Below are 16076 nucleotides of genomic sequence, written 5' to 3'. Positions count from 1 at the left end.
GTCTGAAGCTCTAGGTTCAATTCTTAGCACTGAGAAAAATAATAAAAAAAATAGTAATTTTCCCTAACAAAACAAGATTAAGAAAAAAAATGAACCCATAATTTCTTTACCTTTACGATTTAATTTTTTTTACAGTAAAATTTTAGTGTAAAATTCTGCCTCCACTTGGGAGGCAGAAGCAGGTGGATCTCTGTGAGCTAGAGGCCAGCCTGGTCTGTACAGTGAGTTCCATGACAGCCAAGACTACATAGAGAAACACTGTCTTTAAAAAAAAGAAGAAAGAAAGAAAAGAAAAAGAAAAAGAAAAAAAGAGAGCAAGGTCTGAATATGCTCTGGGATTCTCCTGGGTAGAAAACGAAGGGGTGGTGAAAACAAGCCAAGTGCTTTCTCTCGGCACCTTCCTGCCTCACCAGTTAAAAGGGCTCAAAGAATGCATTTTTCATTTTCTCAGGTTCTAGCCACTTCCTCAGTGGCTCCAGTGGTTGAAACTCACTTAATCGTCTGCTTTTCCTAACCAGTTTTATCGGACATTTTCCCTGTAGCTGTCCATACCTATTTCTAGACTCTATTTTGTCCCACTGACTTTCCTGCCTCCATCTACACTGGCCACATTATAGGGACATGGGCTTCTGCAAGGGATAGCCAACTAATGAATATTTCTTTAATTATTTCCTATTCTTTTCGGGTCAGATAACCTATGTAAATTGGAGATACTCAGACTCAGCTTAGGCTGGCCCTGATTGTCTCAGCCTCCCAAGTGCTAGCACTATAGGCATGCACTACTATGCTTGGTTCATCATTTTTACTAAGGAATAATATTCTATCAGACAAATATGACACATTTTGTGTCTCCACTTCTCAGGCAAGGGATGTTTGGACCTTCCCCATTTTGGTTACTGTGAATGTTACAAACATTTCATGTAGAAGCTTAGAGTGCATGCCTGGGCATAAGTATAGAAGTAGGACTGCGGGGCCATACAGGAACTGTGTTAACTTTTGATGACACACAGAGCTGCTTCTGGTGGCTACATCAGTTTATATTCCCACCAGCAACACATGTGGGGGCCCCCTTCTCCACATCCTTTCCAATACTTGACTTGTTCTTTTCTTCCTTCCTTCCATTTTTGGTTTGGTTTTTCAAGAAAGGGTTTCTCTGTGTAGCTTTGGAGCCTGTCCTAGAATTCTCTCTGTAGACCAGGCTGGCCTCGAATTCACAGAAATCAGCCTGCCTCTGCCTCCTGAGTTAATCCCTACTGGGATTAAAGGCGTGTATCACCACCACTACCTGGCCTTTTCTGTTTTTTCTTATGACAGGTATTCTAAAAGTTGTAAAGAAGTAACTACTTGTGTGTTTTTTTTTTTGACTTGCATTCATGAACGAATAAAGATACTGAATATCTTTCAGTTAATTTGTATATCTCCTTTTGGAGAAATGTTCAAATCCTTTGTCAAGTTTTAAATTGGATTATTTATTTTTGTTATTTTTTTGCCCATGCTATAGCAGATGACTGTATATATAGTCTATATACACCCTACACATATAAGCAGCATTAACTGGACTTAGTGTGCCACAAAAAAAGACATAAAATTGGGAGGAAGATATCTTGGGGGGACAGAGAGGAAGAGAGAAAATGGGAGATGCATATAATAAAGATATATTGTATATATGAATGAAATGTTAAAATTTTAAATAAAAACCTCTTTATATTGAATACTATGCTTTCTATCAGATATATGATTTTGATATCAGATATATGAGCTTTTGTGTTTTTTCATTTTTTGATGATTGTGCTCATGAACACAGGCTTTTAAATTTTGTCCAGAGTATGATGTGTGTGCGTGTGTGCCATGGTGCACTTGTAAAGGCCAGAGGACACCTTGTGGAATTGGTTCCTCTGTCCACCTTTATGTGCGTTCTAGAAATTGAACTTAGTTAGACAGATTTGTGCAGAAAGCATCTTCACATGCTGAGCCATTGCACTGGCCCCTTCCTTGTGTTTTTTGGTGGTACTTTTAAGAAACTGCTTTCTACTCCAAGGTCATGAGATTTATGCCTATGTTTTTTCAAAGATTAATATATTTGTATCACTGAGTCATCTTGGTAGGTTGACTCTTATTATAAAATGGTTTTGGTCTCTAATTAATTGTGTGTTTATTTGATTTTTACACAGTCACCGACGTTCTCTTTTGAGGATGTGTCCTGGTGAATTTTTTGTTTTTTTGCTTGCTTTATTTTTTTGTCAACTTGACACAAGCTAAAGTTATGGGGAAAAGGAATCTCAGTTGAGAAAATGTCTCCATTAGATTGCCTGTAGGCAAATCTGACAAGCATTTTCCTGATTAGGGAGGGGTGTGCAGGTCCAGCCCACTGTGAGTGGTGCCACTCCTGGGCAGGTGGTTCTGGGTTGTATAAGAAAACAAGCAGAGCAAGCCATGAGGAGTGAGCCAGTGAGCAGCATTTTGGAATGGCTTCTGCTTCACTTTCTGCCTCTAGGTTCCTGCCTTGAGTTGTGCCTTGATTTCCCTCAGTGATGGATCATGACTTGGGAATTATAAACTGAAATAAGCCCTTTCCCTTCCATGTTGCTTTTGGTTATGGTGTTTATCACAGCTATAGAAATCCTGACTGAAGGCCTGGAGAGATGGCTCAGTGGTTAAGAGCACTTGTTCCTCTTGCAGAGGGCCTGGGTTCGAGTCCCAACACCCACATGGAGGCTCACTATGACGTGTAGACCCAGTTCTGGGGATCCTACAGGCATGTATGTGGTTAACGCACAAGCACACAGGTAAAAAATTCATAAAGTAAAATAAACAGATCTAATAAATAAAACTGAATTGTATATATAGAGAAAGAAACAACACACTAAATTGAATGGGCCACATATGACATGATACCAGGTATGTGTATTATCAAACCAGTAAATCCAGAAAGAGACAATGGGTGACCCTGTGGCTAGAGGAGGAAGGAGGGCAGAATCGAAAATGCTGAAAAGTACAGTGTATGTTCCGAGGTTATGAAAATATCTAGAATTAGATAGTGATGAAGTTGTGAAATCTTATGAAAAAACTGAAAACCACTGAACTGGATATTTGCCGGGCAGTGGTGGTGCACGCCTTTAATCCCAGCACTCGGGAAGCAGAGGCAGGCAGATTTCTGTAAATTCAAAACCAGCCTGGTCAACAAGAGCTAGTTCCAGGACAGGCTCCAAAGCAGAGAAACCCTGGCTCGAAACTGTCCCTCTCCCCTAAAAAAGGAAAAAGGAAATCCTGACTGAGACAGGACTACTCGTATGGACTGTTTTTTCAATCCTTTTACTTTCTATTATCTATGTTTGAACCTATAATGTATCTTTTGAATATGGCATACTGTTGGATTATATTTTTTAAAAATCCATTCTTCTAATCTGCCTTTTACTCACAGAATTTAACCAACATATTTAATGCAATCCCCAATCAAGAAGGATTTGTATCTATAATTTTGATACTTTTCCTTACATGTTTTTCCCCTTAAGGTTAACCAGATACTTTCTATTATGCCATTCCAATGTCTTTACTATTTCTTTTATTAGTTTTGATTCCTGCCAACCTCTTTACAATCATTTTTCCAATTAAATATGAAAACCATTTGTCAAATTTCTTATTTTTAAGTATCCAGTGTTTCAAATAATTAAAATAAAAAGCAAAATAAAAAATAAAATAAAAATTCATGGCATTCTGCTCAAAGTCTCCTGCTTGTAATTTGAAACCTCTTTTTAGTGGGAAGGGTAGGTCAATACATAAAATATTTGTTTACAAACAAAATAATAGATTCAACCCAGTTCTGTTTCCTCTAGCCTTCTCCATAACCTATTTTTTTGATTTGCAATGTTTATATTTCTATTGGAACTCATCCAAAATTTCCCAACTTTATTTCAACTAGATGACTAAAAATTTTCAAAGTACAGTGTTCCTGATATAAGTGTTTCCTTTAAAAATATTTATTTTATTTTGGAGGGTTGTGAGGCTGGAGAGATAGCTCAGTTATTAAAAGTGCCTGTTGCCATCATGAGAATTGGAGTTCAAATCCTAGAACCCATGTAAGGTGGTTCACATAAAGGTTTATTTTGTTTTTATTTAAGTGTATGTGTTGTGTGACTGTGTGTACCTGACTGTATTTGTGTGTATGTGTGTGGGTGATCATGGGGGCCAGAAGGGGGCACTGGAACTCTTGAAGCTGGAATTAACAAGTAGTTGTTTGATATGGGTGCTAGGAACTGAACTCTAATCTTCTGGGAGAGCATAGTGATGGCCATCTCACCAGCCTCTGACTGTATTTACTTGAATCATACTTTTAAAGGTTTATTATTGCTGTAATTATTGTGTGTGCATATGCACAAGTGAGTATCTTATGATGTGCACATGTAGAGAGATGCCAGAAGATACCCTTTGGGAGTCAGTTCTCTCCTTTCACAGTGGGATCCAGGGACTAATCTCAGGTTATCATGATTGGCATGGCAAGTGTGTGTACCTACTGAGTATTATGCTAGCTCTTAACACTTACTTTTTTAAACAAAGATTCAAGAAATTAACCTCTACATGACTTTAATTCATATCTAAATAGTTCTAAATTTATATTTACTTATGTATGTGTGTGTCTGTGTGTATTTATGCACATGTGTTATGGTGTGTTTACAAAGGTTACAGAACAACTTGCAGGACTTGGCTCTCTCCTTTTATCATGTGTTTTCCAAAGCTCAAACTCAGGTAGGTCATCAGGCAAATTTAATATCCTTAGTGATATGACACAATACTGAAAGCCCGAACTGAGGATAAGTTGCTTAGCCTCCTGGATCCTTAATTATCTTAGGTAATATACAACTGTACACAACCAGTAATAGGACCACTCTCATAGGATCTTGTAGAGAATTAGATAGTGCCATGAGAGACTCATTATAGTGTGAGGCCTAAGAGATATTAGCTGATTATTTACCATCACTATACAATCCATGACTAAAGTATCTTTTACATTAGCTAAAAACCAACCAACCAAATAAACAAAAACAAAGGTGGGGCTGGAGAGATTTCTCAGCAGTTGAGAGTGTCGGCTGCTCTCACACAGGATCTGAGTTAAGTTGCAGCACCCATGTCGGGTGACTCACAATGACTGGTAACTCCTGGTTTAGGGGATCCAAGTCCTTTTCTGGACCTCACAGGCACTTGCACTCAAATGCACAGACTCACATACAGACAAACACATAGATATCATTTAAAGGTAGTATATATTTAAAAGATGCTAAAAATAAAAACCATTTTCTAATAAGTCAATGCAATGACATAATAATTAACCTCTAATGAATATCATTTAAAAACTACAGTATACTATATAACTATATTATTTATGATGCTCAGTTACCTATATCAATGTTTTCTCTTCCGAGTGCCACAAGTGAGAGAAATAGTATTTCTCTATATAAACTCCTGTGGGCCAAAAGACATGGAAAATGTTAGAATCCTTAGAGTTTCTATCTTTTCTTTTATGCTACATAAGTATAAGGATGACGGAACAAACAGGATGCATGTGGTTAGAGAAATGTCCCATTCATCTGAAGTAAAGACTTACCGCTGTCTTTTAAAATGTGGACACTTATTCAGAGTCTCTAAAATTTGACTCATGGGTCCATAGACATCATTCATTTTAATGCTTTTCACCATACTTTTCAACAGTTCCTGGTTAAATGAGTTATCACTTTTTTGTAATAAATGAACCATTGGATACTTTTGAGCTATAAGAGAACAAAAGAGCAGATGAAGGAAATGTTCTTTGTAGAAGGTAGAAATAATTTAAACAGCAACTAACAAGTGTTAAAGACACTAGAAAGCATTCAAAAACAAATTAAGGGCAATAGGTAAAGGAATAGAAGTTTAAAAATATGTGAAATTGATACAAGGGGACTGATCTAATGAGAGCTCACCAAGGCCAGCTGGACTGGGACTGAACAAGCATGTGATCAAACTGGATTCTCTGAATGTGGCTGACATGGGGGCTGACTGAGAAGCCACTGATAATGGCATTGGGTCTTGTTTCATCGTCATGTACTGGCTTTTTGGGATCCTAGTCTGTTTGGATGCTCACCTTCCTAGACCTGGAGGGAGGGGGGAGGAACTTGAACTTCCCACAGGGCAGAAAACCCTGACTGTTCTTAGGACTGGAGAAGAAGGAGGAGAGGGAGTGGGGGGAGTGGGAGGGTATTGGGAGGAGGGGAGGAAGTGGAAATTTTTATAAATAAATAAATAAGTAAATTTAAAAAAAAAAGAGTCTGTCAGACCAGCAAAAAAAAAAAAAAATATGTGAAATAGGAAAGTAAGACAAATAAGGATAAAAAAAGGCCTGCAGAGTTTTGTGGCCTCAAACAGATACAACTAAAAGTAGCTTCCTTAATACAGCCCCTGAAGGAAAGTCTACATCAGTAGCCAGGGATGGAAACAAAAAATAAGTAAAAGCAGAAATTGGGACAAGCAAAGTTCTTCAAGCTCGACTATACAAACATAAGCAAGCCCTTCACCACACAGAGAGCAGCCTCCCAAACAACAGCACCAGGGGCTCAGCCCCACAGAAGGCAGCACCATGAATCAGTTGACACTCACTCTCAAACAAAAGAGTGCGGTTCTGACCTGCAAGACACAAAGCACAGTGATGCAGAAGTCAATACATGCGGAGGCTTTTTAAAGTAAGAGATTACTCTCCTGAAGTTAGCATTCTATGACATCACTTACTGTGGGCATTCCAGAGGATATACAGGGGTTGCCCTGGATCCTGATGTAATTTCATGTTGTCCCATAACATCTGTATTAAAACATATTTACTATCTTCAGACATACAGTGGCGGGGAATCTGTGTTGTAAAATAAAAATTTATTATTGATCCTTACATAATTTTGTAAATATATTATAAAGCCTGTCTTATTTGGGGTTTCCATTGCTGTGAGAAAACATTATAACTAACAGCAACTTGGGGAGTTGAAAGGGTGTTTCAACTTACAACTCTCGGGTCACACCCCATCACTAAGGGAACTCATAGCAGGAATCTGAAGGCAGGAACTGAAGCAGAAACCATGGAGGAACCCTGCTTATTCATCTGCTCCCATGGCTTGCTTGGCCTGTTTTCCAATTTTTTTTTTTTTTCGAGACAGGGTTTCTCTGTAGCTTTGGAGTCTGTCCTGGAACTAGCTCTTGTAGACCAGGCTGGTCTTTAACTCACAAAGATTCACCTGCCTCTGCCTCCTGAGTGCTGGGATTAAAGGCGTGCGCCATCACCGCCTGGCCTCTTGGCCTGTTATCTTATAGCACCCAGGAACATCTGCCCAGGAATGGCACCACCCACAGTGGGCTGGACCCTCCTCACATCCACAACTAATTAAGAAAATGCACCACGGGTTTTCCCAAAGGCCAATCTGATGGGGACATTTTGTCAATGGAGGTTCCCTCTTCCCAAACAACTCTAGCTTGTATCAAACTGACATAAAACTAAATAACACAGAGCCTCATAAAAAATTTAAAGATACACACATAGGAGAGAGAAAAGAACAGAAAATTACTTATTTATTTGATACCCACTGAAGGAAGACTTGTTGAGGTGAGAGGCTAATGATCTCTAAGCAGCGCAAGTCCATAGAAAAATAAATCTAGCAGGCCTGTTCCCTCCACTGACTATTTCTCAGTTCAAGACCCTTGCCCAACCAAGACAATTATGGATGAATTAAAATCCCTGCCACTCATCTATGATGTACTAGAAAAAAAACCCCTAAAATATATATGCAAGGTCACAGACACGAAGTACAAGAGAGCTTATAGACCGCACTTCAGCTGTCCATCACAAGAAAAGGTAAAAACAGCCTTATAAAGCAACACATCAGGGCTGGGTAGATGGCTCAGTGGGTTAAGTGCCTGGTGCACAAGTATGAGAACCTGAGTTCAAACACTAGAACACATGTAAAATCTGGACACAGTAATGAATGTCTATAATTCCAGTGCACCCAAGAGGGGATGGGAGTTGGAAACTGGAGAATTTCTAGGATCTTGGGGACTGACAAGCCTGAAGTACATAGCAGAAGAGCAACAAAAAGACACTGCTTCAAAACAAGGTGGGAGGTAAATGTTAACTTCTGAGGTTGTCCTCGGACCGTAGTATGCATCTGGGCTCACATGCACAGAGAAAACAACAGAACAACCACACAGAAATGCAAATATAAAATGGTAGAAGATGCATCTCAGTGCAGTCCTTGGTTAGCATGAATGAAGTTCTGGTTTTGATCCTCAGGATTATTTTTAACAACCCAATTAAATAAATACACAAACACAATAAGATTCAGAGAGAGGGAATGAAGAGGATGGCAGTGTATACTTGTAATATGAATCAGATGCCCTCCTGAAAATGACGGTCTTTCTTATGTTTGAAAGAGGTATTGTGGGGGGAGGGGACTAGCTAAAAAACCTTTATACTATAGGAGTAATTTCCAAATTATTCTTCAAGTGATAACAAAACTCAGTCATGTTTTATCTTGAAAAGGCTAAAACCACAACTGTATCACTGCTAGTCTGCAAATTCAACTGAAGACAGTTCTGTTATGTGATGATTCAGATGGTAGTGTAAATATCAAACATAAAAATAAACTGTACTTTGTATCATTAGGAATACACAAGCAGTATGAAGATAATTGCCTTTAAACTTTACTCTCGTACCTTTGAATACTTGTTACAATGCTCAGAAGAAAGAATCAATCCAGGCAAGTTACTAGGCAAGTCGAGACGTCTAAAATACCACACCAAGTTCCAAAAGACAATTGGATGATGGTCCACAAAGTCTGCCACTGTTATTGCATGGTCACCTTCATTTTCCAATAAGCTCTCAAGTTCCTTCCACACCACTAAGGGACTAAGGTATGGGACAGTGACAGGGTCTGGACTTGGAAGGTGCCATTCTAACCCTAAGGAATCCTGTTGAATAAAATCATATATGACAAAGGTAAGAATGAGGACACATTATTATTTTAAATTTAAAACATATTTAAAATGTCTGTGATTTCCATGTGTAGAAAGACAATAGAACTATATCTTGGATGGGACTATTTGTGATAATAACATAACTGAAGCTAATAATGATCTTTGGAACTAAGGGAATGAGATTGTGTAAATGATCAATTTACAAATGAGAAAAACACTCAAACACATACTGTAGCTCCTTGTAAAGTTGCTGGCAGGCTGCCTGTAGGGATGAGCTTCTGTCCTCCAGGATCGTCCTTATCCAAGGGGCCACAAGTACTAATGCTCCTGGCCATTGGAAATAGTGGGCATTTCGACACAACGGTTTTTGATCTGTGAGCAGGGATCTGAATACTTCGAGCACAGGGATTTTCCTGCAGTTTAGATTTGCTTGGATATTTAAAAAAGAAAATCTTGTCAGTGTCTAGACTTTCTTATCTTACCTCATCTTATTTCATATCATCTTATGAAAAATCTAGAAAAATCATGCTGTTATTTTTAGAATCAGAGCTGGACTGGACATAGCAAAATAAGTAAAAGGAAATGTGCTATTCAGCCACCAACTAGGAAATAAGATATATTTTAAGCATGGTGTCAATTGAGCAAAATTTTCTTTATATCAAACAAACTTTTAATATTTAAGATTCATTTCATTTACTCAAAATGTTTGGTGAGGAGATTTTTACATAGCATCATGCCTAACCCTTGAATATACACAGTAGAAAAAATGGATAAATACTCTCCCAGAAGTCACAGAGAGAGACAGTGGAACACAAAGGATATACAATGAGAGAAGGTGAATGCAGACTTTGTGTTTTACAGTCTAAGTATTTATGATCAAATGGGTTGTGTTTAGCTTTGCCAGTAGTACATAGGCATTTTCTTTCTCTGCACATGTAGATGACAACATGGCTTTATTTATTTGGCTACATATGGTCAATCTGGCACTTTGCAAAAAAGAGCTAAGTTTCTGTATTTAAATATAGATTACTTATATTGGATTGCTATATATGCTTTTAATTTTATAGTTCTAGATCAGCTCCAAGTTTTCTTATACTACTAAATATTCATAAACATAAAATTAAATATTCTAAAATAGAAGTAAGTATTAATTCCTGAAAAGATGGAGAAAAATCTGGTCACTATAAACTTCAAGTGTACTATAGATTTTTTTTCATCTTTAAATACTGGTAAAATAGCTGAGTATGGTGGCATACATCTATAATTCCAGAACTTGGGAGGTAGAGGCAGGAGGATAAGGAGCTCAAGGTCATTCTTAGTTACATAGCAAGTTAAAGGTCAATCAGGGTTACACAAGGCCTTGTCTCAAAACAAACAAAAAAACAAAAGCAAAATACAGGTAAACAATACTTTAACTTTGGAGGTTCACACACAAACATTTAGACTTAAATAGTTATGAGACTACAGCACTTTAATTAGGAATAAGGATTTACGATAACAAGGGGCTGGAGAGAGAGCGTTAAGAGCATTTGCTGCTTTTGTAGAACACTTGGGTTCAGTTTCCAGCATCCACATGGTAGTTCACAAACATCCCTAATCCCAGTTTCAGAAGCCACAAAGTCCTCTTCTGGACTCCATAGGTACTGTATAGACATTCTGCACTTAGACACATGCAGGCAAAACTCCAATACATATGAAATACAAATAAATAAAATCTTTTTAAAAGCTTAAGATAATGAATTTATTGAAATTCATAAAATCTGTCTCTCCATCTGTGCGTCCTTCGGCCTGTTTGTCTGCCGTCCATCTATCTGTCTGTCTGTCTGTCCGTCCATCCATCCATCCATCCATCCATCCATCCATCCATCCATCCATCCATCCATCCATCCAAGGCAGGGTCTTATTATAAAGACCAGATCATCCCTAAACATCATCCTTTCTCTGCTAGCTGAGTGGTGAGATTATAGAATGTACATTTTTCACAGAAATTTTTACCTTAAAATGGCCAACTTTTTTTCCTATCTCATGTCTACAGCATGTATAACACATGTAGTTATGTTCTCAACAGTCAAACTTACTTATTTAGATCAAAATTCCCTTGAACAGAGAGAGCAGATGTGTTGAGACCAGAGGCTGATGCTGAAATGCAAGGCTGCCTTGTCTGATTTGAGAAGGAGGATGCCAAGGGCATGGTTTCTGTAGATGAGCTGGACTTCAAAAAATACCTAGAATGTGAATCAAAGACATTTTGAAAAATGGGGAAACAATATTTTTAAGCATAAAGGGAGAAAGGGCATGCTGTTACCTTCCAGGTCGCCTTAAATCTCTGATTTCAACATTCAGAAAGGGTAAGAAAAGATTGCCACAAAATGGGCATGTAGTATTGAGATTGGAATCATCTGCTGTCCAGCCAGCCATGATTTCCTCATCATGGACAAGACAATCACAAGTTCTACACCGAGAACAACTTGAGATGAGAACCTAAGGAAACAAACATTTTTACTAAGCCATATACTGGTCTGTGTGTATACAAAATTAAAACCCACAAGTTAAGAAGCCCATTGGAAAATTAAAGCGCACAAAGATTCTGACATTAATCAGAAGATTTCAGCATGTACAGCCAAACACTGTACATTACAATGAAGCCAGTATGGTGCTGTAATGCTGCTGCAGCTCATAAAACATACATCCCTGTAGCCACAGAAACATAAACTCCACATCAGTGCTCATTATTATTTTCCAGCTGAACCCAAATTTCTTCACGTAAAATTAGTGTGAAACAGCAAAGACATTTAACAAAATATTTGGAAACAATATTTTTTTCAGAAAAACTGGGGGAAGTTTTTAAAGTATGAAGTATAACTTTTCACTATAAGAAAATGAGAACTCGGGGCTGGAGAGATGGCTCAGAGGTTAAGAGCACTGATTGCTCTTCCAGAGGACCCGGGTTCAATTCCCAGCACCCACATGGCAGCTCACAGCTGTCTGAAGATCCAGTTGCAGGGGATCTGACACCTTCACACCATTGCACATAAAATAAAGTTAAATAAACCATAAAAATATTTAAAAAAAAGAAAGGAGTTTATTATTTAAAAAAAAAAAAAGAAAATGAGAACTCATTTTCATTTGTAAGACTGACAAAGAGTGAAAACCATGATGGAAGTTAACAACTAAGCCAAACTGTTTCCTCACCTCAAGTTTGTTTGCCCAAAAAAGTTGGTCATGTTTATGGTGAAAAATAAATGTTCAGAGAGAATGTATGTATAATAAACTATAAATACAAATGCTGAAATAAAAATGTTTTCATATGTTGATAAATTTCCAATAAGTATGGAACTGTCCTAATAAACCAGCATGACTTGAAATAACAGGTATCAAAAACTTTGGATGCAGCCAGGCAGTGGTGGCACATGTGCTTGGGAGGCAGAAACAAGCAAATCTCTGTGAGTTCGAGGCCAGCCTGGTTTACACACTGAGTTCCAGGATAGTCAGGGCTACATAGAGAAACCCTGTCTCAAAAAGCCAAACAAACAAAGAAACAAACCTTAGATGTAATATACTTTTTGAAATTTCAGATGACATCTCAATTTTTATCACTCCACCTATGACCATCAACATTAAAGAAATGAATTTTATACAAAGGTGCTTTCATGAGGAAAACAGTACCTCCATTGCATAGTTCTGGAAGATATTTGTATTACTGGTGTTGAGGGAAGATGCAGTTTCTGACTTTCCAGGTAAGGCAAACTTTGATAGGGATCCTGATTGAAAAAATAAAGAGTAAAACCATGAAAACTGAGGAGGAGCAATGTAAGAATCACTTCTTCCATAAATTTTGATAAAACACTAACTCGTTCTACTAAGCACGCCAAAAGTAATTTAGAGAAACCAAATCAATAATGAAAAAGTCTCTTCCTCCTTCCCTCCCTTTTCTTTCTTTTTTGAGACGGTTTTTTTTTTTTTTTTTTTTTTTTTGGTTGTTGTTGTTTAACAGTCCTGGCTGTCCTAGAACTGGCTAAGAAGGTCAGTGTGGCATCAAGTTCACAAAGATTCACGTGCCACTGCCTCTTTTTTTTAAATTGATATTTATTGAGCTCTACATTTTTCTCTGCTCCCCTCCCTGTCTCTTCCCTCCCTCCTTCAATCCTCCCCCAAGGTCCCCATGCTGCCAATTTACTTAGGAGATCTTGTCTTTTTCTTCTTTCTCTTCCCATGTAGATTAGATCTATGTAAGTCTCTCTTAGTGTCCTCATTGTTGTCTAAGTTCTCTGGATTGTGGTTTGTAGGCTGGTTTTCTTTGCTTTATGTTTAAAAACCACCCATGAGTGAGTACATGTGATAATTGTCTTCTGAGTCTGGGTTACCTCACTCAAGCCACTGCCTCTTGAGTGGTGAGATTAAAGGTGTGCACTACCACTGCCCATCTGAAAAAGTCTTTTTCAAAGAAAAAAATTGTGTAAACTACTAGCTCAGTGTTAGTTAAAATAGTTAAATGTGTTCAAGACAGATCCTCCACCTCATTTCGACAACAGAAATACATACAAAAAGAAGTTGGTTAACATGCTTAGTCAATCTCTCTCTCTCTCTCTCTCTCTCTCTCTCTTTCTCTCTCTCCCCCTTTCCTCCCCCCCCCCGTGTGTGTGTGTGTGTGTACATCTGTGTACAGGCACATAAGTGATCACATGCAATACACATGTGGAGGTCAGAGGACAACTTGTGGAGTCAGTATTCTCCTTTCACCATCAGTTTTGGGGATGCAACTCAGATCATCTGGCTTGGCAACAAGCACCTTTAGCCGTTGCGTCATCTCACCTCCTCCAACATATTTTGTCATACTGACAAGACCATGAGAAAACATACAGTTACTGAAAATGCAAAATAACACACATCTGTGAAAGGAACTTGGAACTACTACTTCAATGACAAACTGGGAATTATCTCATAGAGATACATTGGTGAAAAAAATGCCACACATATGTCGTGGCATTATTCAAACTTGAAACTTAATGCTCAGCAGTAGGCAGTGGTTAAAATGAACTGATTTTGCCACATGCTGAACTAAGCGACTGTGAAATGGATCAGTAGCATTCACTAGTGATGATCCGGGACACCATGATAGTCTGGTAAGAGGAAGAACTATGGGTGGTTTAGTGAATGTTACTTTGTGAGTTTCAAAATAGTAGAGATGCATAAGAAGACCTGTATTTACATTTTAAGTGAAAAGATAAACAAAGAGTGAGAAAAACAGTTACTTCTAGAACAGAAGCAAATAATGTGAAGGGATAGGGACAGAACAAAGAGTGAGAAAAACAGTTACTTCTAGAACAGAAGCAAATAATGTGAAGGGATAGGGACAGAAGTCAGACCTCTGAAAATGACCTGTTTCCTTCCTATTTTTACTTGTTTGCTTGCCATACAAATCTTTAAAGATAGAAAAACATTAAATCACAAAGAAAGAAAGACTGTGCAAACCAGCAGCATGATAGAAACAGGGCAAACCTTCTAAGGAGGCGGAGCTTCCCAGGCTTGTGCGGCTGGCATCTATTCCCTTGGCCCCTGAAGTGGCACTGCTTTCTTGGGAAGAAGTGGCTCCTTCCAACTCATGGCAGACATCTTCATCTGTCAAAGAGGTAGATTCAGAATCCTGGGCTCCCACTGAAGAAAGACTGGTACGATCAGAACTTTGATCCTAAGAACATAATTATAAGCTTAATTTCCTTCACATTTAAAGTTAATTATTTAAAAGTCACTTCTTAGATAGAAACAACTACCTACCACCTTCTACCCAGATGGTCAACATCACAACTTCTGCAAGAAAAATAATCAGTTTTACAAAGGCATACTACTCTGGATAAAGAGAGACCATCTCTCTCCGTGTGTGTTTGCACTGTGTTTAAGTATGCATATGGGTGCATTTTATTTAGGTGTGTGTACATGTGTACAGTCCAGAGAAAATTTTAAGTGTTGTTCCTCAGCAGCTGTCCACTTACTTTTGAGAAAGGGTCTCTTATTGATCTGAAGCTTGCCAAGTAGGCCAGATTAGATGGGCCCCAGGGATCTCTGACTCTCTATTGCTATAATGAAAAGCACAAGCCACTGAAGCTGGCCTTACTTTAAAAAATCATTTATTTAAAAATATTTTATTTATATCTATGTGTATGGCTATTTTGCTTGCATATATGCCTGTGTACAATGTGCATCCAGCACTCATGGAGGCCAGAAGAGAGAATCAGAAGCTCCATGTGAGTGCTGTGAACTAACTGAGATCCTCTCTAAGAATAGCCAGTGCTCTTAATCATTGAGCCATCTCTCCAGGCTAGTGATCTTTATCTTTGATTCATGAATTACTTAGAACTTTGAATTTTTGACACCATACTTATTAATAATTTTAGTTGGATTCTATTGTGTCAGAAAATATGTTTCCATTAACAAAATTTTATTGAGATATAATTTACAAGCAATAACATTCAGAAAATAAATTTCACAAAAATTGACTTCAAAAATATCAGAAAATGTCCTAAGATTTTTAGAACTCAGTTAAATTCAATTGCACTTTTTATTTATTTATTTTTTTTGTGGGGGAAGGGAGTATTTGCATACCACAGCAGAGGTGTGGAGGTTAGGGATATCTGAGGGAGTTAGATCCCCCTTTTACCATGGAGGTCCCAAGGATTGAACTCAGGTCCTCAGGCTTGGTAGCAAGTGCGTCAACCTTCTGAGTCACACAACTGAATTAAATTATGAAGTCATATATTGAAAACCCTACACCTACAATGTCACAATTTTTGTGTTGAGCTATTTATTGTAAGTGCTTTAAAGAACTTAGGAGGGCAAAAGGCAGTCTTTATGCAAGCAGCTGTTTATAATTTGTTCCTTTCTTCCTGAAGACCCAACTTTTCTTTTTACTAACGTTTTCCTCAGCCTGGACCCCCTTGAGCACAGTTCAAAGAGCAAGCCCGTTTTCCACTTTCTCTTTCCCTTCTCTGTGAGTGCTCCTATTTTACCTTAACATTTGAAGAGTATTTTCCCTGGCTGGAGACCCTGCACTGCATGTCTTTTGTTTCAACATGTCAAAGATGTTTTCTCACTGAATTCTT

The 16076-nt window shown here is 38.1% G+C and overlaps 1 protein-coding gene across 5 annotated transcripts in view; it reads right to left on the bottom strand.

The window, feature by feature from the left end:
• Dennd4a (DENN domain containing 4A) overlaps positions 1-16076 on the bottom strand; it is a 109588-nt gene that overhangs the window by 3063 nt on the left and 90449 nt on the right. For 4 of the 5 annotated variants that reach the window (XM_048423738.3, XM_048423740.3, XM_048423737.3 and 1 more), the window contains 10 exons: positions 14479-14668; positions 12646-12740; positions 11285-11460; positions 11058-11204; positions 9210-9408; positions 8719-8973; positions 6754-6871; positions 6625-6651; positions 5600-5762; positions 5393-5457 (listed from right to left, as the gene is read on the bottom strand). In XM_048423738.3, coding sequence (XP_048279695.2) covers positions 5393-5457; positions 5600-5762; positions 6625-6651; positions 6754-6871; positions 8719-8973; positions 9210-9408; positions 11058-11204; positions 11285-11460; positions 12646-12740; positions 14479-14668 — 1435 coding nt within the window. The remainder of the gene's footprint in view (positions 1-5392; positions 5458-5599; positions 5763-6624; positions 6652-6753; positions 6872-8718; positions 8974-9209; positions 9409-11057; positions 11205-11284; positions 11461-12645; positions 12741-14478; positions 14669-16076) is intronic. The other variant, XM_085689228.2, reaches the window with a different exon arrangement.

The sequence above is a fragment of the Myodes glareolus genome, chromosome 4 (assembly GCF_982192425.1).
Source record: "Myodes glareolus chromosome 4, mMyoGla1.1, whole genome shotgun sequence".
NCBI classification, from domain to species: domain Eukaryota; kingdom Metazoa; phylum Chordata; class Mammalia; order Rodentia; family Cricetidae; genus Myodes; species Myodes glareolus.
The sequence above is the reverse complement of the archived record's forward strand: the minus strand, read 5'-3'. Positions and strand labels throughout refer to the sequence as shown.